Source organism: Ranitomeya variabilis, chromosome 6 (assembly GCF_051348905.1).
Source record: "Ranitomeya variabilis isolate aRanVar5 chromosome 6, aRanVar5.hap1, whole genome shotgun sequence".
Lineage (NCBI taxonomy): Eukaryota > Metazoa > Chordata > Amphibia > Anura > Dendrobatidae > Ranitomeya > Ranitomeya variabilis.
In genome coordinates this window covers 243,252,641-243,279,295 of record NC_135237.1, presented here as the reverse complement: position 1 = coordinate 243,279,295, position 26,655 = coordinate 243,252,641, and the positions used below count along the sequence as shown (strand labels likewise).

Below are 26,655 nucleotides of genomic sequence, written 5' to 3'. Positions count from 1 at the left end.
TAATTTTTGTAAAAATAAAAAAAGAATTTTTGTTTTCACGGCTCTGCGTTATAAACTGTAGTGAAACACTTGGGGGGGTTCAAAGCTCTCAAAACACATCTAGATAAGTTCCTTAGGGGGTCTACTTTCCAAAATGGTGTCACTTGTGGGGGGTTTTAATGTTTAGGCACATCAGGGGCTCTCCAAACGCAACATGGCGTCCCATCTTAATTCCAGTCAATTTTGCATTGAAAAGTTAAATGGCACTCCTTCCCTTCCGAGCTCTGCCATACGCCCAAACAATGGTTTACACCCATATATGGGGTATCAGCGTACTCAGGACAAATTGCAGAACAATTTTTGAGGTCCAATTTCTTCTCTTACCCTTGGGAAAATAAAAAATTGGGGGCGAAAAGATCATTTTTGTGAAAAAATATGATTTTTTATTTTTACGGCTCTGCATTATAAACTTCTGTGAAGCACTTGGTGGGTCAAAGTGCTCACCACACATCTAGATAAGTTCCTTAGGGGGTCTACTTTCCAAAATGGTGTCATTTGTGGGGGGTTTCAATGTTTAGGCACATCAGGGGCTCTCCAAACGCAACATGGCGTCCCATCTCAATTCCAGTCAATTTTGCATTGAAAAGTCAAATGGCGCTCTTTTCCTTCCGAGCTCTGCCATGCGCCCAAACAGTGGTTTACCTCCACATATGGGGTATCAGCGTACTCAGGACAAATTGTACAACAACTTTTGGCATCCATTTTCTCCTGTTACCCTTGGTAAAATAAAACAAATTGGAGCTGAAATAAATTTTGTGTGAAAAAAAGTTAAATGTTCATTTTTATTTAAACATTCCAAAAATTCCTGTGAAACACCTGAAGGGTTAATAAACTTCTTGAATGTGGTTTTGAGCACCTTGAGGAGTGCAGTTTTTAGAATGGTGTCACACTTGGGTATTTTCTATCATATAGACCCCTCAAAATGACTTCAAATGAGATGTGGTCCCTAAAAGAAAAATGGTGTTGTAAAAATGAGAAATTTCTGGTCAAATATTAACCCTTATAACTCCCTAACAAAAAAAAATGTTGGTTCCAAAATTGTGCTGATGTAAAGTAGACATGTGGGAAATGTTACTTATTAAGTATTTTGCGTGACATATCTCTGTGATTTAAGGGCATAAAAATTCAAAGTTGGAAAATTGCGAAATTTTGAAAATTTTCGCCAAATTTCCGTTTTTTTACACAAATAAACGCAAGTTATATCGAATAAATTTTACCACTAACATGAAGTACAATATCTGACGAGAAAACAGTGTCAGAATCGCCAAGATCCGTTAAAGCGTTCCAGAGTTATAACCTCATAAAGGGACAGTGGTCAGAATTGTAAAAATTGGCCCCGTCATTAACGTGCAAACCACCCTCGGGGCTTAAGGGGTTAAGGGCTGAGGAATGTGGTTTACAGGGGAGTGTAGTTAATGCCCTTGGACAAATAGTTTGTACTATATGAACCCAAAGCTTCCCATGTGGATGGTGAAAATAATCGAGTATTCTAGCATGGACTGCTGCCATGTAGTATTTTCTACAATACGGAAGACCAAGGCCTCCCATCTGTTTAGACCTGGCTAATATATCACCACGAATACATGGACGACCAGTCAGCCAGATGTCTAGAGCTTGTTTTACATGAAGGGGAGTTACCAGTGTCATGTGTAATGGCCGCTCTCTGCTCTCCTGATCTCACTGCAGAGCTGTGAGTGACTATAAGGCTCCAGCCCCACTATCAGTATTTGGTCAGTATTTTTCCTCAGCATTTGAAATTCAAAACCAGGAGTGGGTCAAAAATACAGAAATGGTGCACTTGTTTCTATTATACTTTTTCTCTCATTGTTCCTCACCTGGTTTTGGCTTTCAAATGCTGAGGGAAAATAATAATTTTTATTTTAATAATCTTTATTTTTATATAGCGCTAACATATTCCGCAGGGCTTTACAGGTTGCACACATTATCGTCGCTGTCCCAGTTGGTGCTCACAATCTAAATTCCCTATCAGTATGTCTTTGGAATGTGGGAGGAAACCGGAGAACCCGGAGGAAACCCACGCAAGAGAACATACAAACTCTTTGCAGATGTTGTCCTTAGTGGGGCTTGAGCCCAGGACTCCAACGCTGCAAGGCTGCTGTGCTATCTACTGCGCCACCGTGCTGCCCAATATACTGGTAGTGGGCCATAGCCTAACTGACAAATCTGCAGGTTCCTCTTAGCTTCAGCTTACATCTAAGGCCGGATGCCCACAATCTGGAACTAGCAGTGCTTTGGATGCAGTGTATGTTCGCTGCGTCCAAAGTGCTGCCTTCTATTGAACACGGGTAAGGCCCCTTTCACACAGTTTTTTGCTGTCAGTCATAATCCGTTAGCTCGACAGATCCGTCGCAGATAGTGAAAAACTAATGCGACGGATCAAATTTTTCGCCAGATCCGACTAGCGGATCCAGCTAATTGGATCCTAAAAAATAAAAAAAAATAAAAATAAAAATCGAAGCATGCTCAGTTTAAAAAAAACGTAATCCGTCGCCAGATTCAATCATTTGATGGATCCGGAGCCCATAGGCTTCCATTCGATCAAACGATGGACGGGGACAGATCCACCGCTGTCGTTTTTTTCGAGGTACACAAAAAAAGTTACTTTGTCCATTGTCTCCATCCGCCGGACAAACAATTTTTGACGGATCCACAGATCGACTGATGAAATGTGAGGCCATCCATCGCAATCCGTCGCTAATACAAGTCTATGAGGAAAAAAAATTTGACTGATTGCGATTGATAGCAAAAAACTGATGTGTGAAAGGGGCTTAACTCCACATGTGTTCACTGAACCGAGGGGATTTACCTCATTCAATACATTTCTATTGATGTACCGTATTTTTTGGCATATAAGACGCACCTTTTCCCCAAAAAAATTGTGAGGAAAATGGGGGGTGCGTCTTCTATTCGGAACGCAGGCTTACCGGCATTGTGGCGGCGACAGAGGTGCGGGCATGATGTGGCACAGTGAGCTGTATGGCGTGAGCAGGTCCCATCCATATTTGAGGTGAATCCGCGGCCCGGTATTGATGAAGAGCAGCAGCGCAGGTGAGTTATGGTATTTTCCGGTGGCGACGGCCATCTTGCTGAGGCCGCGCGTGCGCAGATTCACTACTCTGCGTCCCAGGGCTTCAGGAAAATGGCCGCGGGAGGCCGCGCGTGCGCAGATGGAGATCGCGGCGGCCATTTTCCTGAAGCCCTGGGACGCAGAGTAGTGAATCTGAGCACGCGCGGCCTCAGCAAGATGGCCGCCGCCACCGGAAAATACCGTAACTCACCTGCGCTGCTGCTCTCCATCAATACCGGGCCGCGGATTCACCTCAAATATGGATGGGACCTGCTCACGCCATACAGCTCACCGTGCCACATCATGCCCGCACCTCTGTCGCCGCCACAATGCCGGTAAGCCCGCCGCCACCAGGAAAACCACCCAGCTCTGCTGCTCTCCTTCACTACTGCTGTGGCGTCACCTCAAATGTGGAAGGGACCCTGGCCGCTGCCACCTGAGGAAGTGACCGCACGTCTGCCACCGCCACAGCAACCTCCCCATGGACACCAGGCCATGGCGTCGCCCACCTAAGCAGGATGGGACCCTGCTCAGGTGCACGCCGTTCCGCCCACCGCACCTCAGCATCACCTCACCTCTGCCACCACCATGCCTCCTGTGACCCTACTCTGCCACTGTCTGCCCTCAGGTAAGAGATCTTAAATTCGGACAATAAGACGGACCCCCATCTTATAAAAAATCTTTTTTTCTGCATTTTTCACCCCAAATTTGGGGTGCGTCTTATAGTACGGTGTGTCTTATAGGCCGAAAAATACGGTAATTTTTCTTGCCGAGACTAGAGAAATTGACACGCTGCGGTCCTGAAAGACGCCGCATGTCAGTGTCCACGGATGACCTGCAGGTGTCTCTGGACGCATCGTGGACATGGGATTTCTTGAAATCCCATCCACTATTCTGTCACATCTGGCTGCTGCGTATTTGACGCTGCATAAATATGAAGAATCAAACCAGCAGCAACTCCGGATCGTGGGCACACACCCTAACAGGCAGGCAAGGCTGCAATATTGTTACAATACAGCATAGCTCAGGAGCTGCAAAAAAAAATGTGTTTGCAAGAAGACCAAGTTCATTTCTCCTGTTCTGTGTCAGGTACTTGTCTCACACTGGTAACTGCTCCTTCATGTGAAAAAAGCTCTGGAGGCAGAGTTATCCTTCAGGTAGCGTCCTCCCCAGAGCTTGACAGAGGTCATTTATATATAAGAAAAACATGGATTTAACTCGAATAATACATCAGATTGCAGATATCAAGGTGTCATTTTATTCAGCTTCCTGTAACCTGCATGCCAACATACTTAGGAGGGTTAATCCTACTGACAAATTCAATTTACACTCAAGGTGCCTTGACTTCATACCAAATCTAACACAATCCGTGAACACAACTTTTTACCACTACTATTTTGAGACAGTAAAAAACTAGTATAAAACTAGACTTAAAGGGAACCTGTCAGGTCCCCATGCCCTCCAACCAAGCAGCATTGACTTATTTATGAGTAAATTCCCTGCCTAACTAGCCCTGTATAATGTTTTCCTGCACAAATGAGGTTTAAAAAAAGCATTTACATTGCCCCGTATGCTATGCTGATGAGGGCTTGGACTAGTCTATAAGTTGTTAGTTGCCCCAGACTACTCAGTCCTTTTTCGATTTATCCCATTTTTGTGGGCGTAATAACATTATTTGCATGAGTGACGTCATCGCCACTCATGCGATTCTAGCGCATGTGCTCTGATCATTCCAGCAGCGTCTCTAAAGCAGCATGAACTTTTCGATGCTTCAGGGGTGCACTGCACAAGTCCAAAAGTCTCAAAGATAGCTTCCGGTCATGCGCGATGGGCACCTCTGAAGTCGGAAAGTGTACAAGCGGCTTTAAAGACGCAGTGACATTGCTGGAATGAGCGGTGCACATGTGCCAGATTTACATGTGCGGTGGTGATGACGCCGCTCGAGTAAATTGCGCCATCACGCCGACAGTGGCATAACATGGAAAGAGGGCTGACTAGTCTGGGTAAAATTAATGCCCCATCGACTAGTCAAAGCCCTCATTAGCATAGGAAACAGGGGCAATATAAATGCTTTTTTCAAACCTCATTTGTATGGAAAAATGTTATACAGGGCTGGTTAAGCAGAGAATTTACTCATAAATAAGTGAATGCTGCTGGGTTGGAGGGCATGGGGAACCTGACAGGTTCCCTTTAAAGGGAATGTGTCACCAGAATGTTACCACCTAAACTGAGGGCAGCACAGGGTAGAGAAAGAGACCCTGGTTCAAGCGATATGCCCTTTACTTGACTGCTTAGGGTACCGTCACACATTGAAATTTCCATCGCTACGACGTTACGATTCGTGACGTTCTAGCGATATCGTTACGATATCGCTGTGTCTGACACGCTACTGCGATCAGACACCCTGCTGAGAATCGTACGTCGTAGCAGATCGTTTGGAACTTTCTTTCGTCGCTTGATCACCCGCTGACATCGCTGGATCGTTGTGTGTGACAGCGATCCAGCGATGTCTTCGCTTGTAACCAGGGTAAACATCGGGTAACTAAGCGCAGGGCCGCGCTTAGTAACCCGATGTTTACCCTGGTTACAAGCGTAAACGTAAAAAAACAAACCGTACATACTCACCCGTCGGTGTCCTTCAGGTCCCTTGCCGTCTGCTTCCTGCTCTGAGTGCCGGCCGGAAAGTGAGAGCAGATCACAGCGGTGCTGCGCTCTGCTCTCACTGTACGGCTGCACTCAGAGCAGGAAGCAGACGGCAAGGGACCTGAAGGACACCGACGGGTGAGTATGTACTGTTTGTTTTTTTACGTTTACGCTGGTAACCAGGGTAAACATCGGGTTACTAAGCGCGGCCCTGCGCTTAGTTACCCGATGTTTACCCTGGTTACCCGGGGACTTCGGCATCGCTCCAGCGCCGTGATTGCAACGTGTGACCGCAGTCTACGACGCTGGAGCGATGATTATACGACGCTGCGACGTCACGAATCGTGCCGTCGCAGCGATGAAAATTTCAATGTGTGACGGTACCCTTAGTGTTGTTTTGATAAAATCACAGTCTTATCAATAAGAGATAATCATTAGAGGAATAGTAAACCTGCTGCCAGGTAGTCAGACATATTGATGAGCTCTGTATAACTCCACTACCAGTGATTGACAGCTTCCTGTGTACACTGTACATGGGCAGAAAGCTGCCAATCAGTGGTGTGGCCTGAGTTATACAGAGCTCAACATTCAGAAAACTGCTAGATCTACAGCAGATAAAACTGATTATCAAAATGACAGCATTCAGCTCAGTGACATCACTGGAATCAGGATCTCAGCACCTATATTATTATCCTGCTCTCAGATGAGATAGCAAAAATCGGACAAAATCCCTTCAATTGTGTGGTTTTAATAAACAATCTGTAAGGGCAATGATACAACTTTCCTTCCCGTGATCCACCTCCCATAGCAATGAGAGAGATGTGCTTGCCTGATTTATTTGAGATGTGCAGTTGTATATCCAATTGCCCATTTGTCAAGACCATCTTTCGACTCCTTGCATGTTAATGCAAGCAACATGTAGCATCCTTGCATATTTAATTTATTTCTAGGAGGTCCTGGGTGTCTAAAGCTTGGCATGGGTCTTATCTTTTTAGCCATACACATGAATTGGTGTGTTTTTTATTTCTTTTTTACAACACTATGCTTTGATGCAAAATTGCATAAAGGCACTAATGTGCTTGGTAGACATTTTTACAGTGTGCCAGGTGTCTGTATTACAAAAATTATATTGTTATAGGTGTATAATAGGATTTTAGGTTTACTTGTAAATTCAGGTTTTATTTTGTACATTTTGTCACAAATATAAAGGGGAAAGAAATTTTAAGTTTTGAATTGAAAAAAAAAGATAAAGTTGTCAAGTTTGTATACATCTAAAATTATCTTGGTGCTCAAAAACATTAAAACAATGGACATGCAAAATCTGGCCTTTATCTGAAAAACTCATTAAATATGTATTACATACCTATGTATTACATAGCTACGATACTATCAATCTACATATGTCTCAGATACATGCATCATGCAATAAATAGAACTCGGTGATTCAAAGGAGTAATTCTATCTACAATATTTACAGAAAATCCAAAGTTAGTCCCATACACAGATTCTTGTCCACTGCATGCTACACTGAGATCAATAGGGGTGGTGGTCGCATTTTCCATTGAAGGCAATGGAAGTTACAGCAAGAGAAATGCTATTTGCTTTGTTCTTTCAGTAACTGCCATAGATATCAATGGAGAGGGCCATCTTCAAGTGGTATGAAGTCACTTATTGATCAGAGAGATCCATCTTTCTGGACGCCTGCTGAGCCTTAGAAGGATTGAGCCCTGTTTCCCCACATTGAAACACTTCCAGCAACACTGTACAGAACAAAATGCAATGGAAAGTTGTTCTATTCTTCAAATCAAAAGGGGTCACAGATGATGGAGCTGAACAATCACAAAGTTATCGTGTAGCCTACCAATCATCCATAGCATTTAATATAACCATTTTAGAAGGAATATTTACCTTTCACTAAGTACTTGTTCACATATTACCTACCAGTTGTCCAGAAGATATACTAAACAGAGACAAGTGACAAGACTAAATTTACCTTCTTTCCAATTAGCATTATTTTACAGCCATTTCTGATGCCCAGCGATGAAAGTGTCTTTTCCATTTCCTTAAGCGATTTCCCTTAATACATGGAAACAATGCACAATGAAATAAGAATCTGGTGTATTCTTAAAGGGAATGTGTCAGCAGGTTTTTGCTTTGCTGAAGACAGCAGGAAATAGAGGCTGGAACACAGAATTCAGGGATGTAGCACTCGTCAAAGCACATGCTGTTGTTTACTAACTATGGAGGATTTATCCTAAGAGATTAACATTACTGGACTACAGGAGTCTGACCACGCCCCCTCCTGTGATAAGCAGCTCACTGTCTATGGCCTTTGTATACACAGAGCTTGGTGTGGGTGGGGGCAGCTTTCCCAGCTCTGCTCATTGTAAATCTAAAAGCTACGAATGTGTCAGATTTGCTGCACCCAGGAAATTAAGTAATACATAGTTGGACTCAGCATATTTTGCCTACATCAGGCTGCTCTCAGATGAGGTAGCAAACACCTACTGACAGATTCCCTTTAACAGACATCTGTGCAAAGAAAACTTATAAAAACAACATGATTACTTAGTACACTTATAGTATATAAGGGTAGGTTTAGTATGATTACTTAGTGGGTGGGCACTTATTGCACGAGCCATGGGCAGCACTTTTCCAGTATACCCAGACGGAAGGCAAGTAAAACGTGTTCTGGTGCTGGGCAGCACTCAATTTGGCAAACATTTAATTTGGTGGCTAATTACACTGAAATGGAATTAGGGAGAATCTATCACATGTACTAATGATGAACTGTTTTACTCTAATTACGTTTCTGATTTGATCAATTTTCAAGTACGGTAAATATTTTTACTCTTTGGTTTGTAAATTCATCCTATTGAAAATATCATTAAAAAAAACATTTTTACATGTAAAACACCAAGATTACTTACCGGTAGCCGGTTTTTCCGGAGCCCATGACAGCACACCTGAGAGAGGGATCCGCCCAGTCGGGACAGGAAACCTACTGAAATAAAAGGGCGGTACCTCTCCCTCGCTTCAGTTGGTTTCCAGAGCATGAGAGGCCCCTTTGGTTAGTACACATGGCAATCTACCACCACGTTATAATAACAACAAAAAACACCCAGCTAAAAGTGCGTACCAAAGGGTGAAAAAGAAGGGAAGGAATATACAGGTGCTGTCATGGGCTCCGGAAAAACCGGCTACCGGTAAGTAACCTTGGTGTTTTCCCGTCTCCCATGACAGCACACCTGAGAGATTTTTGGAGAAAGAAACACCTTAGGGAGGGACCACCGCTTGTAGCACCCTTCTACCAAAGGTAAGGTCAGTCGAGGAGGATAGATCTAGTCGGTAGTGTCTAAAGAAGGTAGACGGTGAGGACCAGGTAGCGGCCTTACAAATTTGATCAATTGGATACCTCCGCTTTTTCTGCCCAGGAAGTAGCCACAGCTCTGGTGGAGTGAGCCTTGATGCCTTCAGGGATCGGGGCACCACATGAAGCATAGGATAAGGAAATAGCCTCCCTAATCCACCTAGCAATAGTACCTTTGGATACCCCATATCCCTTTTTGCTACCCTGGAAAGCTACAAATAGGGACTGATCCTTCCTCCACTGACTGGTCAAAGATATGTACTGTAAAATAGCTCTTCTTACATCCAGTGTATGAAATTTTTCTTCCCCTGGGTTCTTAGGATTATCACAAAAAGAGGGTAATAAAATTTCTTGACTCCTATGAAACTTAAGTACCACTTTCGGCAGATACGCCGGGTCCGGTCTCAGAACTACCCTGTCCTCAAATATCTGTGTATAAGGAGGGGAAATAGACAGGGCTTGCAAATCACTCACCCTACGGGCTGATGTCAATGCTACCAGAAGTACTGTTTTAAGAGTGAGGATTTTTACTGATGATTCCTGTAAAGGCTCAAATGGACTCCTAGTTAGAGCTTCTAAGACCAGATTCAAATCCCACGGGGGAACCCTCTGAAATATCACCGGCCTAGACCTACTACAAGATTTTATAAAGCGGGACACCCACCTATTAGAGGCCAGATTACAATTATATAAGGCTCCTAACGCCGACACTTGTACTTTGAGCATATTGGTTGCCAACCCTAGTTGTAAACCTGTTTGTAAAAACTCTAAAATAGTACCTACAGGAGCCTCATCCCCCAAAGGTTGCCCTGAAAAATCTAGGAATTTTTTCCACGTTCTACCATAAATTCTAGACGTGACCGGTTTTCTACTTTTCAACAAGGTGGAGGACTAGCCCTTGTGAAAACTCCTGCCGACTCAGTAATGCCCTCTCAAATTCCAGGCTGCAAGATGGAAGCCCTTCACCTGAGAGTGGCATATTGGACCCTGGGTAAGCAGGTCCGGAATCTCTGGTAGAATCCATGGGTCGGTTATTGACATCTGTCTTAGGAGGGAAAACCAAGGTCTTTTCGGCCAAAATGGAGCAATCAAAATTACTCTCGCCTGCTCCATTCTGATCTTCCTTACCACTGCCGGAATCATCGCTATCGGTGGAAAAATATAAGCAAGACTGAATTTCCATTGGTTTTGAAGAGCATCCACTGCAAAAGGTTTCTCTCTCGGGTCTAACGAACAGAAACTCTCCACTTTCCTGTTGTGCAGAGTGGCAAATAAATCTATTACAGGTATGCCCCAGGCCTGCACTATCTGTTGAAACATGCGGGGATTCAATGACCACTCTCCCTGTTTTAGTGTCTTGCGACTTAGGTAGTCCGCTTTCGTATTTTCGACCCCCTTTATGTGAAGAGCAGAGAGGGATAGCAGGTGGAGCTCTGCTAGTTGTAGGAGGACAGACGCTGACTTCATAAGGGAAGGGGACCTCGTCCCCCCTTGGTGGTTGATATATGCTACCACTGCATAATTGTCTGACAAGACTCTGGTATGGTGACCCTGAAGGATAGGGAGGAAATGTTTTATAGCCCTCTCTACAACCCATAATTCTCTTAAATTGGACGTCTGCTGTGATTCTAGTCGGGACCAGGATCCCTGAACTGAGAGAGTTCCTAAATGAGTTCCCCATCCTGAACCGCTTGCGTCTGTGGTGATGATCTGTTACTTCCAATGAAAGGCGTAGCTTCCCCTCTAAACGCCCGTTTAACCACTTTTGTGCTGACAGGACCTCCCACTGTAACTGTCTTAGATGAAACTGCGCCCATCTTACTGCGGGTATACAGGATGTCCGAGAACCCAACAGGGACATCGCCTTTCTCAGTGTCATTACAGGGTGTTGAATTGCTGACTCCACAAAATTTTGAATTTTGACCAATTTGTTTTCTGGTAGGAGACAAAGTTGACTCCTGGAGTCCAGAACCAAGCCCAGAAAGGACTGAACTAACTCCGGCGTCAACCTTAATTTGGTGAGATTTATTTTCCAACCCAACACCTCTAGCGTAGCCGTGACTTATTTTATTTGTGCCCGGCAGTGTACTGCCGAATTCCCTATTATAAGAAAGTCGTCTAGATATGGAACTATAACCACATTCCGAGAACGGAGGAAGGACATGACCTCTGACATTAGCTTGGTGAATATTCTTGGCGCTATAGACAGGCCGAATGGGAGGGCAGCGTATTGATAGTGCCTGAGACTTCCTTGGACATAAACTGCTACTCTTAGAAATTTTTGGTAGTCCCGATGGATTGGGACATGGTAGTAGGTGTCCTTTAAGTCTATAGCCGCCATGAAGCAATTTGGGAACAAGAGCTTTATTGCTGTATTTATAGACTCCATTTTGAAGGAGCAGTTTACTACCGACTGATTGAGATTTCTTAAATTGACAATAGTTCTTCATGACCCGTCCGGTTTACGTATCAAAAAAAAAAAAGAGTAGAATAAAAACCTTTTCCTTCCTCCTCCCCCGGGACTTCTACCATAACTCGCTTTAACACCAGTTCTAATACCTCTGCTTCCAAAGCTAGCTGTTCTTCCGGGGATTTTCTTTGGGATGTCAAAACAAAAGTCTGTCGCGGTGGATAAACAAAGTCTATTTTTAGGCCGTCTTTGACAACCTTCAGAGTCCAGGTACTGGGGGAGATATTTACCCAGGCTGGGAAAAAGAACGAGAGTCTTCCCCCTACCTCTGGCCTGGCGTCATTGGGAGGGCTTTTTTGCTGATGTTGAGGGACCCCTAAACATGAATCCAGATCCTTTTCTGTCTCTGGAGTCCCAATTCCTTCTATCTCCCGGGGGGCGGCCTCTACTAAATTTCCCCCTCCGAAAATAGGGTCTTCTAATGTCCACCGGAAAGCGAGGAAAACCCTTGTTCCTATCGCCTGCTTTCTCCAAAATGTCTTCTAACTTCTGACCAAAGAGGAAATGGCCGTCACATGGTATGGAACAAAGTCTATTCTTCGAAGGCAAGTCACCCGGGCACCGCTTTAACTAAAGAGCACGTCTAGCCGCATTGGATAAACTCGCTGCTCTAGAGGCCAGCCTCACGGAGTCTGCTATAAAGGCTACCGCTCCTTTAGCCATAGCTATATTGGTTAGGATGTCTTCCCTCGGTACTTTAGATTTTAATTGCTCCTCTATCTGTTGTAGCCAGACTATAAGGGAGCGTGCGACACAAGTTCCCGCAATCGCCGGTTTTAAACCCCCTGCGGTTGCTTCCCAGGTGTGTCTTAGGAACCCGTCCGCTTTTTTGTCTAAGGGGTCCCTTAATACACCAGAGTCTTCTAAGGGAAGGGATAACTTTTTAGATGATCTAGCTACCGCACCATCAATTTTTGGAGCCTTATCCCATGTCTCCGAATCTTTCTCCTCAAAGGGGTAACGTCTTTTAGAAGCAGAGGGCAGATTACCCGATTTCTCCGGCTTCTTCCATTCCTTCTCTATAAGGGCTTTTACTTTGGAGTTAACTGGGAAAGTACGCTTTCTTTTCTCCTCTAAACCCCCAAACATAATGTCCTACAGGGATTTGGTCGTTTATTCATCTTTTAGGCACATTGAAGCTCTGACGGCCTTTATTAACTTATCCGTGTTCTCAGTTAGAAAGCACGGACGGCCCCCCACATCGCTATCTGAAGAGGAGCCAGAGGATATAGAAGAAGAGGGGAAGGGAGATAATGGTTCCTCCTGATATTCCTGGTCAGAAAGAGAGACTTCGGAATCTGAAATAGGCTCTGGGTTATAACTACACTTTTTCTTAAGGGCTGTTTTTACTGAGCCTTCAACTTCGGCTCTAATTATGGCTCTAAGACTAGAGGCAAAGTCAGGGGTCTCTTCCTGGATAGTCTTTTGGATGCAATCTACACAAAGACTTTTCTGCCACTGGGCTGCCAACGGAACTCTACAGAGGGCACATTCCTTGTTCCTTGACTTGGTGCTAGCCTTCCTCGGCGCCTGCCAAGTAAACAGAAAATGTAGCCCATTACCACCAGGGTGATATTCACGAAGATCACTCACCACCCGCTGACCATGAAGGGTACCGGATTCTGAGGCTGAATAGGAGCACGGACAACGTCCCTCCTAGAAGCTGAAGAGTCCTGTGACGTCCGACCAGGACGAATGCCGCTCCTTCCACTTGAGCGGCTACTTTTCTTAACACGTTGGTGAGCAGGTGCATCATCTGATAAGGGCTCTTGCTGCTGCTGCTGTAAAGGCTGCTGCTGCTCCATACGATCCTCCATATCTGGAGAGCTGTATCGAAGTGAGCGACGCTCCATGCAAACTTCACCCTTAAAAAGGGTGATCCACAGTGCTCATCGCCTCTTCCGGTACTTGTTATGCACCTCTCCCTCCTCCTGTATCCCGCCGGGAAGCCTGAATCGTCGCCAGTGTCCGAGCCATGGGCGCCGCCATCTTGGATCCGGCGCGCAGTTCCGACGTCACGCAGGCACTCCCATTCCCAGCGTGCCTTGCGCGCAACGCCAGCCATGTGCCCGGAAGTCACCGACCACAGAGGGGGAGAGAGCGGCGTGGCAGACACAGAAGGGCCCCAGGACCCCGGACTGTGCTGGCCCGACGCCCGCAAGATCTGCGAACGGCGCTTCCAGCATCCTGAAGGCTGGCATACAGGCGCCCTGCCTGCCCTTCCAGTGCCGGGACAGGAGTGGGTGAGTGGAAATCCTCGATCAAGATACTGCCGTGATTCAGCACAAGGGTTCCCATCAGGACAGGAAACCCAACTGAAGCGAGGGAGAGGTACCGCCCTTTTATTTCAGTAGGTTTCCTGTCCCGACTGGGCGGATCCCTCTCTCAGGTGTGCTGTCATGGGAGACAGGAAACATTGTCATTTTATAATTGACTTTTCAAGTGTATATTTAATTTTGCCAGAAAAACATTGCACTGTATGAGCACTAACCACAGTATATCATCAATAAAATCATTAACTAAAACTGCAATTTACTTGATAACATTTGCCAATTTACCAGTTAAAAAAAAAGCCCTCTGTTTTCGACAGTAAGGCCATGTTCACATATTTAATAGTTGATCAATTTTTTACTTTTTTACTTCAGTAACTGTAAGCCAAAATCAGGAGTGGGAAAATCAGAGGAAAAGTATACTAGAAACATATGCACCACTCTGTATTTATCACCCACTCCTGGTTTTGGCTTACAAATACTGATGTAAAATACTGACCAAATACTGAACCTGTGAACGAGACCCAAAGGGAATTTTTAATTTTATAATTAACTGCTCAGTGCCTTGTTGTTGATCGGTCTCCTGCACAAGGAGTGCAGTGCATTCAACCTCTTTACAATAGAGCTTGTAAGAGCTGCTCCAAAGCTTTCCGCATTGCTGGACTACTCCTCTGCTTGCTGCATCAAGAGTAAATAGTTTTGGCCAGAGGAGCATCAACATCATTGTTCTGAACTGTCAATCAAGAGCACACTGCCTTCTGACAATCTGAGTAGTAGTGGGCACCTCCAATCCATCCCAGGCCATGAAAACACAGTAACCGATTGTGCCATTACATCACAGTTCCTATGATGTAACAGATTGTCATGGGGCATAGAACGGTTACTTTGCTTACGTCCTGGTGGCCAGTAAACACTTTATTTCCTATTTGTTACATAACAAGAGGACTGCAAACTTCTAAATCTATACAAAGGATTTACAAATCTAAGTGTAACAAATTATCTTACACACCTTTGCTGTGGCAGAAAAAAATTGTGATGAGCAATTGAGAGATTCATGGTAATCAGTGATCAGAAGTCTGTGTTCCCATGCTACTGCCACAATGTAGTCAGAAAACCACAAAGGGGCAGTCTGCACAGAATGAATGTTCAAACCAGGTAGAGGCGCTGGGTAAATCATGACGTGGCCAAGGATTTAAAGGGGTTGTCCACTATTGGGACAACCCCTTCTTGATCAAAATGTTTGGCCCCCATAAAATAAGAAAGCCTATACTCACCTACTGTGCCAGAGCAGTCAGCACTCCTGTGGCTCGCATGCGGTTGTTGTGACACCGGAGCCCAATCAGCACTGGCGTCACTGTCCCCGCCTCCTGTCAAATTGAGCAGAAAGAGGAAGTCCGAAATCAGCTGCAGCCCAGACTTCCTCATTATGTTCGAACTGTACAAAGGCGTAGACAGTGACGCCACTGCTGACTTGGCACCGGCGTTGCAAGTATAAGCAGAAGTTGTCCAAGTAATGAAAAATGGTAGTTACCTGCCGATAACGGTATTTCTCTGATCCCATGATGGCACCACGGAGAGAGGGGTCCGCCCCCAGGGACAGGAAACCTACAGGTGAAAAAGGGCGTACCTCTCTCCCACATCAGTTGGTTTACAGAGCCTTTATACAGAACTTCAGCTGCAACTCAATATTTATGCAAATTAAACTTAGCCTATTTAACTTAATAGAAGCACCGTGACTAAAATTAATTACTAGTACATTATCCAGTGCACACCTGTGTGTGAAAAGAAAAGGGAGGGAATATACGGGTGCCATCATGGGATCAGAGAAATACCGTTATCGGCAGGTAACTACCATTTTCTCTATCCCCATGATGGCACCACGGAGAGATTTGAATAGATAGAGCTATTAGGGAGGGACCACTGCCTCTAGAACCCTTCGCCCAAAGGTAGGATCAGAGGAAGTCAAGTCTAAGCGATAATGCTTAAAGAATGTAGACTGGGAAGACCAAGTGGCCGCTCTACATATCTGTTGTATTGAAGCGCCAGCTCTCTCCGCCAAGGATGCTGCCACTGCTCTGGTCGAATGAGCCTTTATGTTGTCTGGGATGGCCGTCCCACAGGATGAGTAGGCTAGGGCGATGGCGTCTCTTATCCATCTTGCTAAGGTTGCTTTTGACGCTTTTTGTCCTTTGCGTGGACCCTGGAAGCAGACAAACAGAGCCCTATCCTTCCTGTACTCCCTAGTGGCTGATAGATACCTAACTAGACATCTTCTTAAGTCTAGGGTATGTAGTGTTTTCTCCCCCTCATTTTTAGGTTTGGGACAAAAGGAGGGTAAAGAAATTTCTTGCGTTCTGTGAAACTGTGACGCTATTTTAGGGAGATAAGCTGGGTCGGTTTTTAGAATAACTCTGTCGTCCAGTATCTGAGTAAAGGGCGGGCATGAAGATAACGCCTGTATATCGCTGATACGGCGAGCTGAGGTTAGGGCCACTAGGAGTGTGGTTTTCAGAGAAAGGATCTTTAAGGGGACTTCTGTCAGGGGCTCAAAGGGAGGTTTGGTTAGAGCGTTTAGTACGAGGTTTAGGTCCCATGGGGGAGAGTTGTGGAGGGGAATGGGTCTGGACCTGGATGAGGCTTTAATAAATCGCATGACCCAACGATTTCTGGCCAAATCGTAATTATACAGAGCTGCTAAGGCTGCTACCTGAACTTTTAGCGTACTTGTAGCCAAACCTCTTTCCAGGCCTTTCTGTAAGAATTCAAGGATTTTCCCAATAGGAATTTCCCCGGACGGGTCTGCCCCTGACACCGATATGAATTTTTTCCACACCTTCCCATATATTCTAGTGGTTACGGGTTTTCTACTTTGTAATAGAGTGGACACCAAGTTAGGAGAGAACCCTTTGTCTCTTAGTAACCTCCTCTCAAAAGCCACGCTGTCATGTGTAAGTTTTTTACATTGGGGTGAAACACTGGGCCCTGGGACAGAAGTTTCGGGGTGTCTGGTAGAACCCATGGACTCGATATGGACATTTTTGTTAGCCAAGAAAACCATATTCTGCGGGGCCAGAATGGCGCTATTAGTATCACTGTAGACCTCTCCTCCCGAATTTTCCTCAATACTAAGGGTATGAGTGACATTGGAGGGAACGCGTAGGCAAGGTGATAGTTCCAAGGAATTGTCAACGCGTCTAGAGCTACAGGGTTCCCCCGGGGATCTATTGAGCAGAATGTTTCTACTTTGCGGTTTTGGCTGTTCGCGAATAGGTCTATTACTGGTAGGCCCCAGAGATTCACGATCTGATCGAAGACCGACTGGTTTAGCTCCCACTCTCCCTGTTTTAAGCATGTTCTGCTCAGGAAGTCTGCAGTTTGGTTTTCGGAGCCTTTTAAGTGGAGAGCTGTCAAGGATTTTAGACTGTGTTCCGCTATGTGGAGGATGGATTGAGTTACCTCCATCAGAGCTCGACACCTGGTTCCCCCTTGGTGGTTTAGATATGCCACCACTACTTGGTTGTCCGAAAACACTTTTACGTGATGACCGTGTAGGAGATATAGGAAGTGTGTTAGGGCCAATTTTACCGCTAGTAGCTCTTTCATGTTGGACGAGTCTGGCTCCTGACTTTTGTTCCAACTCCCCTGTGCCACTTGATCGCCTATATGAGCTCCCCAGCCCCAGGGGCTTGCATCTGTTGTTAGAATCTTTTCTGTCGGTATCGCCCAAGGAACCCCTTTGGCTAGATTCCCTGGGTCTGCCCACCATGCTAGGGAGTGTATTGTGTTTGGAGAAATAGTTAACCGCCCGTCTAAATTTCCGTGTAGAGATATGCCTAAATTTAAGGTCTCCCATTGTAAATCCCGGGAATGAAGTTGTGCCCATTGAACTGCCGGAATACAGGCAGTCATAGAGCCCAGGAGGGACATTGCTCTCCTCAGAGTGGTCACTGGGGATACCGTCAGCTGTAATACGGCTTGTGTCATTTTTTGTACCTTCTCCTGAGGAAGATAACATGTCTGCGTGTTCGAGTCTAGGACTATCCCCAAGTACTCCTGTGCCCGAGATGGTACCATTTTGGACTTGGGTATGTTTAGCAGCCACCCTAGGCTCGATAGAGAAGTAATGACCAGATTCAACTGTTGTTCGCAGTGTTGAAATGAGTTCCCCACCACGAGTAGGTCGTCTAGATAGGGAACTATTAGGATGTTCTGTTCCCGTATGTGGGCCATCACCTCTGACATTATTTTCGTGAATACTCGAGGAGCGATAGCTATCCCGAAGGGGAGAGCTCGGAATTGGAAGTGTTTGATCTCCCCCTGGATATTCACTGCCAGTCTGAGATATTTTTGGTAATCTCTGTGTATGGGCACATGGTAGTACGCGTCTCGTAAATCTAAAACAGTCATGAAACACCGAGGAAAGAGTATTCTTACGCAAGATTTTATTGTTTCCATTTTGAAATGTTGTATCTCCAAGAAACTGTTTAGTTTTTTGAGATTTACGATCGTTCTGTACGATCCGTCCGGTTTTTTCCGGAGAAAGAGGGGAGAATAGAATCCCGTGCCTCTTTCCAGGTATGGAACTTCTTGCAATACGTCTTTCTGGATTAGGCTCAGAATTTCCTTCTGGAGAGCTGACTGTTCGAGTGACTGTTTTTGAGGCGTTACCATGAAAAAATTGCCGGGAGGGACGCGAAATTTGAATTTGAGGCCTTCTCGTATAATGCCTAAAATCCAAGGGCTGTTTGAAATTTTTTCCCAGGCTGGAAGAAACTTCGCTAGTCTCCCTCCGACCCGGGAAGTACCTTCATTGAGATTTTTTGTTATCTGGAGGAGGGGTTTTGTTAAACAAGAAGCCCCTGTTTTTGTTTCTTCTGTCTTCCCATCCTTCTTTATTTCCTTTTGGAGGTCTTCTGCGCATGAACTTTCTGTTCCGAAAGGAGCGCCTATATGACTGGTTGGGGAACCCGGGAAAAGATTTCTTTTTATCTCCCGCTTTGTCGAGGATGTCGTCCAACGTAGACCCGAACAGGAATTCACCCTCGCAAGGTATTGAACAAAGCTTGGTCTTTGTCTGCAGATCCCCCGGCCAGCACTTCAGCCACAGGGCGCGTCTTGCGGCGTTTGAGAAGGAAGCCGACCTGGCTGACAATCTTGCTGAGTCCACCGAAGCGTCCGCCAAAAAAGCTGCTGCTCCTTTCATCATGGACACTGATTTTTGTAATGTCTCTCTTGGGACTTTCTCTTTTAGTTGAGAATCCAGATGCTCAAGCCATACCATCAGAGCACGGGCCGTGCATGTGGCTGCGATGGCTGGCTTTAGGCCCCCTCCTGCCGCTTCCCAGGAGTTTTTTAAGAAGGTGTCTGCCTTTTTGTCCATTGGATCCTTCAGAGTACCCATGTCCTCAAAGGGCAGGGCGAACTTTTTAGAGGCCTTTGCTATGGCCACATCCAGTTTAGGTGCCTTGCTCCAAGATGAGCAGGCTGGGTCATCGAACGGGTACTTTCTCTTGGGGGTCAGGAGTACTTTCTTGTCTGGTTTCTTCCACTCTTTCTTGATCAAAGCATGAATTTTTTCATTTATTGGAAATACTCTTCTTTTCTTTTGTTCTAATCCGCTGAACATTATGTCCTGTGCTGTTCTTTTAGGGCGTTCGTCTACCAGACCCATAGTTGTTCTGATGGCCTTTATCAACGCGTCCGTCTCCTCGATGGGGAAGCAACTGCGTCCCCCCTCTGATGATAATGAGGAGGTTTCGGACGTTGATAAATCGTTAGAGTCAGAAGTTTCATTTTCTGATTCGTCTATACTGGACTCAGGAGACTTATGACCTGACCTGACCGGGATTTTAATGCTTTTGAGGGCATTTTCTACTTGATTTTTTATAAGAGTTTTTAAGTCTGATGCGAACGCCGGAGATTCCTCCTGGATGGTTTTTTCTATGCAGGGCCCGCATAGCTTCTTCTCCCACGAGGAAGATAGCTCCTCCGAACATATCGCACACACTTTGTGTTTTGATTTGGCTGTACATTTCCTTCCCTAAGAGAGAAAGAAAAGTAATCTCGTATTATGTTACCACTTCCACGTGGATCACTCACCCTTTACGGCTAAGAGATACCGTCTCTGGCCTCGGGACTGTGTCCACTGGTTTTGTCGCTGGCCGAGTATTTCCTCCAGAGACTCGACTGCGTTGAGACCCTGATCGTCCGCTGCTGCTGCGTTGCTGGGATGAAGCGTTCCCCTTGCGCTGATGTTGTGAGCGCGGACGCGGTACTTGTTCGGGTGATGATTGTGCACATTCCTGTGCCTCTTGCGGTTCTTTGCCGCTCATAGTGGCTACGCGCTGCGTTTTGCCAAAAGAGAGGGTTTCCCACGTTTTCTCTGTTGAGAACGCCGTTTTTTAAACTTGCCGCCGGCAGAAGCGGTCATCTGCGCATGCGCGCGCGTCACTTCCGGTTTCGCTGCACAGGCGTCCTATAGGGAGGATATTAGTGGGGACGCCTGTGCGCGCGTTTCAACGTTCCGCCCGCCCGTACTTCCGGTTTGGGCGGCGGTTTAGCGGTGATCTGCGGCGCTTATGCGCCTCTGTAATGGTAGCGTAGCCGCCGCTACCCCCATGCACCGATTAGCGGTGTAGAGGCTGTAACGGTGGCCGCCGCCACCTGCCTCTTTCCTCCCCCTTTTTTTTTTTTTTTTTTCCTTTTTGAGGAAGACAGGCTCGGACCTCTTCACTGCCTTCCCCTGCAACACTCACCCGCAGGGCCCGCCGACCCCCGTGGTGGTGCCTCAGGGTCGGATGAAAAGGGGGGAGAAAACCTACTGGACACAGCCGAGACAGGGCGCCCCCTGTCAGGAACCGGCCGGCCAGCACCCTGGAATCCCACGAAGAATTCTTTAGGTACGTGCTGTAGGTTCCCCGTCAGGGACAGGAAACCAACTGATGTGGGAGAGAGGTACGCCCTTTTTCACCTGTAGGTTTCCTGTCCCTGGGGGCGGACCCCTCTCTCCGTGGTGCCATCATGGGGATAGAGAAAATTCATTAATTGCACCCTCCCTCCTGCTTGTTTTCTCTCTTTCTCTGCCCTTTTCTTCTTTGATTGACAGCTCAGGCTTTATAGAGCCAGAGAAGGGAGGAGAATGGAAACCAAGCAGGAGGGAAGGTGTACTTAAATAACTGACCCACCGTGAAGCAACAAGAGCCTGTACTTGGCTTGAACAGTCATTATGTGCTGTATGTGAAACCGCTGTTTTCTTGCAACATTAAGAGATTGTGTAAGGAGCTTTTATAGGGACAGCCAGCGCAGAACGACTGTTCAAACCAAGTGCAGGCGCTCGGTTCTTCATGGTGGGGCCAATCATTTATATACACCTTCCCACCTGCTTGGTTTCCCTCTATCTCCACCCTTCTTTGGCTCTATGAAGCCAGAGCTGTCAATCAAATAAAGGGGTGGAAATAGAGGGAAAACAAGCAAGTGGAAAGGTGTATATAAGTGATTGGCACTGCCATGAAGCACTGAGCAGCAGGGCTTAGTTTGAACAGTCATTGTGTGCTGACAGAGTCCCTTTGCAGGACTGTAGCAGCTCAGGGTCGCTGCGTGTGATTGCAGCCTCATCTGTGCTCCTTTGGCCTAGTAAAATTACATTTTGTTTACCAATTTGTAGATCAGAAATATTACATGTAAAATAAAGAAACTGTTTACACTAGACTGGAAACCGAGTGATCACAGCACTTACAGAAGACCATGATCTCTGAATCATAGTACTAATCTGTTATAATGCCCTCTCATACTGTTACTCCCAGCCCTGTATGAGCACCTGATTATAAAGATGTATTTTAAATTTATGAAAAAGTTACTGCTTTTATACCTTTTTATTCTTCAAACCCTCAAATGCAGCAAAATACAATTTACAGAGCAACGCGGGATGCAAACCAGCATATACCTTGGGGTCAGCTCAAGAAGCGGCTATCAGACCCATTATAAAAAGGTGGGAAACCCCTCAGGGCTTTTCCCCTTATGTTCTCCGAATACATATTCCTAGCAGACTAACATTAGACAACGTATTAGAGATGTACCCTTGTATATAAGTTTCTGTGAGGCAATTGGTACCCCGGTGACTTTCTCCACAGTCATTGCCAGGTCCTGAAGAACGGGCTCCTGATGCTCCTCTTCAGCCACAATCTGCAGTTTGTGCTTTTCACTTCCTGGAAAAAAAAATATGTAATTATTTGCAGCCATAAAGAATAGTCATTTTTGGCTATAATTGTAGTACATTAATGGTCCAAGGACATGTGCACACAGAATAGAACAATTGAGCAGGATCTACACCAAATTCTGCAGTTTCCAAAAATCTCTTCCACAATGCTAGTACTATAATACACAATGGAATTTATAGCCAGAAAGCCCAAGCAAGGTATTCCCCGTGTGCACATACCCGACGGTCATTTGTTTCCAGCAACCTTCCAAATATTCTGCATTAGCATTTCCAAGCATTTTGCTAGTAGTGTTTATAAGGCTGGCCATACACACTGGGTAGCTGTTGGCCGAACAATTCTTCGGACAGTCATCTCAGCCGACAGCCATCTCAGCCGACTCTTCTACACCCAAGAGCACTCGCTCGTCCAAGCACCCATATTCTCTATGAGAAAGCTGACGACTATCACGTCGGTCAGTGGCTCTCTCAGGGAGACCATTGAGATTGGCAGTCCAAAATCGGCCATGCGCGATCGACATCTCTCATGTGCAGCAGTAGTGTGACCATCCGAGAACTAAGTATGGAATCACCTCAATATGTGTCCGATTAATTAGCCAAATGTTCTCATGAATGCATTCACAAAGTATGCTTCCATGTTTGGGTTTTTTATGTAGGTTTTGAAGCCAAAAGATTTTAAAAAATTACAAATCACTTTTCTCTGCAGGGCAGGGCGAGGCTTCTACTGGGCAGGACGGAATATGGAGAATAAGGAAATCATCTATGTTGTCTAAGATGACAAAGTAGGAGAGTTCAGAAAATGGAAATCACACAGAGCGGGTGTTGGCTCTGAAAGGCATGATTGGTATATCATGTATCCATTGCAGTGACAGTACGGACAGTCAACTATACATGTGCTACACATCTACAGCCTGACTGGGAAAAAGGTACAGGTTGGACCGAAACGTTATGGTAACAGGAATTTTTTTTAATACATTACGTCACCAGCAAATTTTGAATGTTGTGGTTATTTTCTAAACTGCACACAGACTGTTTTCCCTGCCACTGTGCCCCAATGTTAATATCTGGTGTGCCAACTACCATATATATATTTTAAGTGTCGAAATGTTAAGTGAAAGCCAGAAATTGGAGCGCTGACATCACAGGATTGGCGACGATCTGGGAGCGCTGTGGAAATTACTAGCGCTACATGAACAAATAAAATAGAGTAACTTTATTTTACATGGGGCATGCCAGCAGATAAGAAGGGGTTGTCCAACTCTTAGACAATTCCTACAAACATGTCCAGACATCTGTCACACTGGTGTGTGTTGGCTCAAGAGCCCTGATCTCTGCTGTCAAAGATTGACAACTACATGTAAAAAGGTTTCCAGGCCCTAAACAAATGTCTGCAGTCATCCATGGGACTCATATTGTGGAACTGTAACAGTAAGTAAAGCACACACTGTCATGATCCTCCTGAGAAGAAGCAGATGAGAATCTAGTTAGCACATGACTGCATACCTATGGTTTGGTGACCACACACTTGCACTGGGAATAAGGGGGATTGAGAATGTGAGCATTGCACACTGTCACAATTCAGCACGGCAGTCTAGGCGCACCGCGGTATGCTGTACATTGCATGAGGTCATTCACAATTACACAACTAGACCCAGTGGTCAGGGAGCAGCGGTCTGGGCGCACAACATTCAGGGCGAGGTGTTATGGATGCATGTAGAGGGTCATGCACAATTACACAATTCACAACTAGTCCCACAGCAGTCAGGACACATGGCGGTCTGTACACAACAGTCTGGGCGCACGCCGGTTTGCTGTACATTCACAAACAATTCACAACTACAACAGGGCACACGATGGTTAGGGCACGAGGCGCTCTGGGTGCACGGAGGCCTGGGCACTGCAGTCTTGGCGCACAATGGTCAGGGCACTGCAGTCTTGGCACTATTGGTCTGGGCGCACAGCGGTCAGGGAGCGGGTGTACAACATTCAGGGCGAGGTGGTCTGGGTGCATGTATGGGTCATTCACAACTTGTCCCACAGCGGCCAGGGTATGGTGTTCAGGGCACACAGCGGTCTGTACACAACAGTCTGGGCGCACAGTGGGTTACTGTACATTGTATGGGGTCATTCACAATTACACAATTCACAACTAGTCCCACGGACACACGACTGTCTCAGCACACTGCCGTCTGGGTGCACGGCTGTTAGGGCGAGGCGGTCTGGGCACACGGCTGTCAGGGCGAGGCGGTCTGGGCGCACAGCATGGCTTCTGGCATCATTAAGCAAATAATAGGAAACCTTGCTAGATATAAGGGTCACACGAGGCTGGGGTCCGCGTCCCGCACTATTGGGGTACAACTACCCGCAGCCTTCATTGTCCGGCCATGTTACTTGGAAGCATTTGCTTTGCAGGTCCAGCTTCTTGGGTGCCATTGATGGGGGTAATATTTTAGGTCTGGATGTGAGACATGAAGAGGAACATGTGACATAAACTAGATGGAGGCTTTCCCAGCCTAGGGTTAGGTGCCACCACGCTACAAAGGCACGCGGAAACATGCGACCCCAGGAGCCTCTGGGTGGCAGTGGCTAGCATTAGAGACAGCTCACTGGCCCACACTGGGATGAGATTACAAACCAGCCGAACACGTGACCTGGCCAGCACTCTAACAACGTCTGCGGTGGCCGTGAATCTGACAAGCAAGGAACAGCCCTCTGCATTTCCTAGGAGCACCATGCAGCCCGAGTGGCGCCACAGGAGCCGGCACAGCGATGACATTGCCGGCCACACGACGTGCTGCCGCCGGCTCCGTGAACACACCGGCCGCTCCGAGGGACTGACATTTATTACCATGTGTGATGGTGACAGCCAAGCCGTTGTCAGAGGCCATGTCTGCCACTGCACAGCGCTGCGTCCGTCACTTAAATCTATGCCGATGCTTGCAGTCACGCTTACTTCCTATGCCGGGCAACGCAACTTCCGGCTTTGTCTTCTGCAGGTCACTGAAGCGCTTAGGCGGCCATTTTTGATGAGGGCGGTTCCCACAATGGAACGGCCAACGCGTGGGAAACTAGGGGTATGTGTCCACGTTCAGGATTGCATCAGGATTTGGTCAGGATTTTTCATCAGTATTTGTAAGCCAAAACCAGGAGTGGAACAATTAGAGGAAAAGTATAATAGAAACATATGCACCACTTCTGCATTTATCACCCACTCCTGGTTTTGGCTTACAAATACTGATGTAAAATACTGACCAAATCCTGATGCAATCCTGAACGTGGACACATACCCTAAGGGTACGTCTCCACGGTCCGTTTCGCCGGCGGGATCGCCGCTCGGCGCTAAGCCCCGCCCCCTTAATGGGACGCGATGGTGCCGGATGTGTACAGTACACATCCGGGATCATCGCACCCCTCGCCATAGGGCCCTGTGATATGACATGCGGGGACGCTGCGTCCCCGCAAGGTGTACGGACATGCTGCGTTCTGAAAAGACGCGCAGCATGTCCGGAGTCGCAGGGCCGCCGCGAGCGGGTTTCCACGCATAGTGGAGACGGGATTTCATAAAATCCCCTCCACTATGCTGGAACATCTGGACGCTGCTTGTTTGACGCTGCAGTGTCAAACAAGCAGCGTTTACTGACCGTGGAAACATACCCTTCGGGTATGTTTCCACGTTCAGGAAACGCTGCGTTTTTGACGCTGCGTTTTTCCGCAGCGTCAAAAACGCAGCGTCCAGATGTTACAGCATAGTGGAGGGGATTTCATGAAATCCCGACTCCACTATGCGTTAAAAAACGCATGCGTTTTTGCCGCGAAAACGCATGCGCGGTGCGTTTTTTCAAAACGCAGCATGTTGCTACAATGAGCAAAACACGCAGGCACACCGCAGGTGACCTACCAGTGACCTCAGGTGCAGTTTTGGTCAGGATTTTGCATAAAATCCTGACCAAAGCCTGAAGCAAACCTGAACGTGGACACATACCCTAAGGCTACTTTCACACTGGCGTTTACTGCAATACGTCGCAATGCGTCGTTTTGCCGAAAAAAACGCATCCTGCAAAAGTGCTTGCAGGATGCGGGTTTTTTTGCATTGACTTACCTTAGCGACGCATTTGCGACGCATTGCCACACGTCGCAACCGTCGTGCGACGTTTGCGCCGTGTTGTGGCGGACCGTCGGGACCAAAAAACGTTACATGTTTTTACCGACCGCGCATGCGCGGCCGGAACTCCGCCCCCACCTCCACGCACTTCCCCACACCTCACAATGGGGCAACGGATGCGCTGGAAAAATGCATCCGCTGCCCCCGTTGTGCGGCGGAGACAACGCTAGCGTCGGGGACCTCGGCCCGATGCACTGCGACGGACCGAGCCCGACGCTAGTGTGAAAGTAGCCTAAGGCTACTTTCACGCTAGCGTTTTTTTGCATACGTCGCAATGCGTCGTTTTGGCGAAAAAAACGCATCCTGCAAAGTCATCTGTAGGATGCGTTTTTCCCCATAGACTAACATTAGCGACGCATTGCGACGTATTGACACACGTCGCAACCGTCGTGCGACGGTTG

General features: G+C 46.6%; 1 protein-coding gene across 3 annotated transcripts in view; it reads right to left on the bottom strand.

The window, feature by feature from the left end:
• Nucleotides 1-26,655, bottom strand: part of BAG1 (BAG cochaperone 1) — a 148,683-nt gene that overhangs the window by 58,365 nt on the left and 63,663 nt on the right. The window contains exons 1-3 of one of the 3 annotated variants that reach the window (XM_077269541.1): nucleotides 24,941-25,077; nucleotides 21,956-22,084; nucleotides 7,764-7,846 (exon numbers count right to left, since the gene is read on the bottom strand). In XM_077269541.1, coding sequence (XP_077125656.1) covers nucleotides 7,764-7,846; nucleotides 21,956-22,084; nucleotides 24,941-24,980 — 252 coding nt within the window. In that variant the 5' untranslated portion in view covers nucleotides 24,981-25,077. Of the gene's footprint in view, nucleotides 1-7,763; nucleotides 7,847-21,955; nucleotides 22,085-24,743; nucleotides 24,904-24,940; nucleotides 25,078-26,655 lie in introns of those variants that run through there. The other 2 variants (XM_077269540.1, XM_077269543.1) reach the window with 2 other exon arrangements.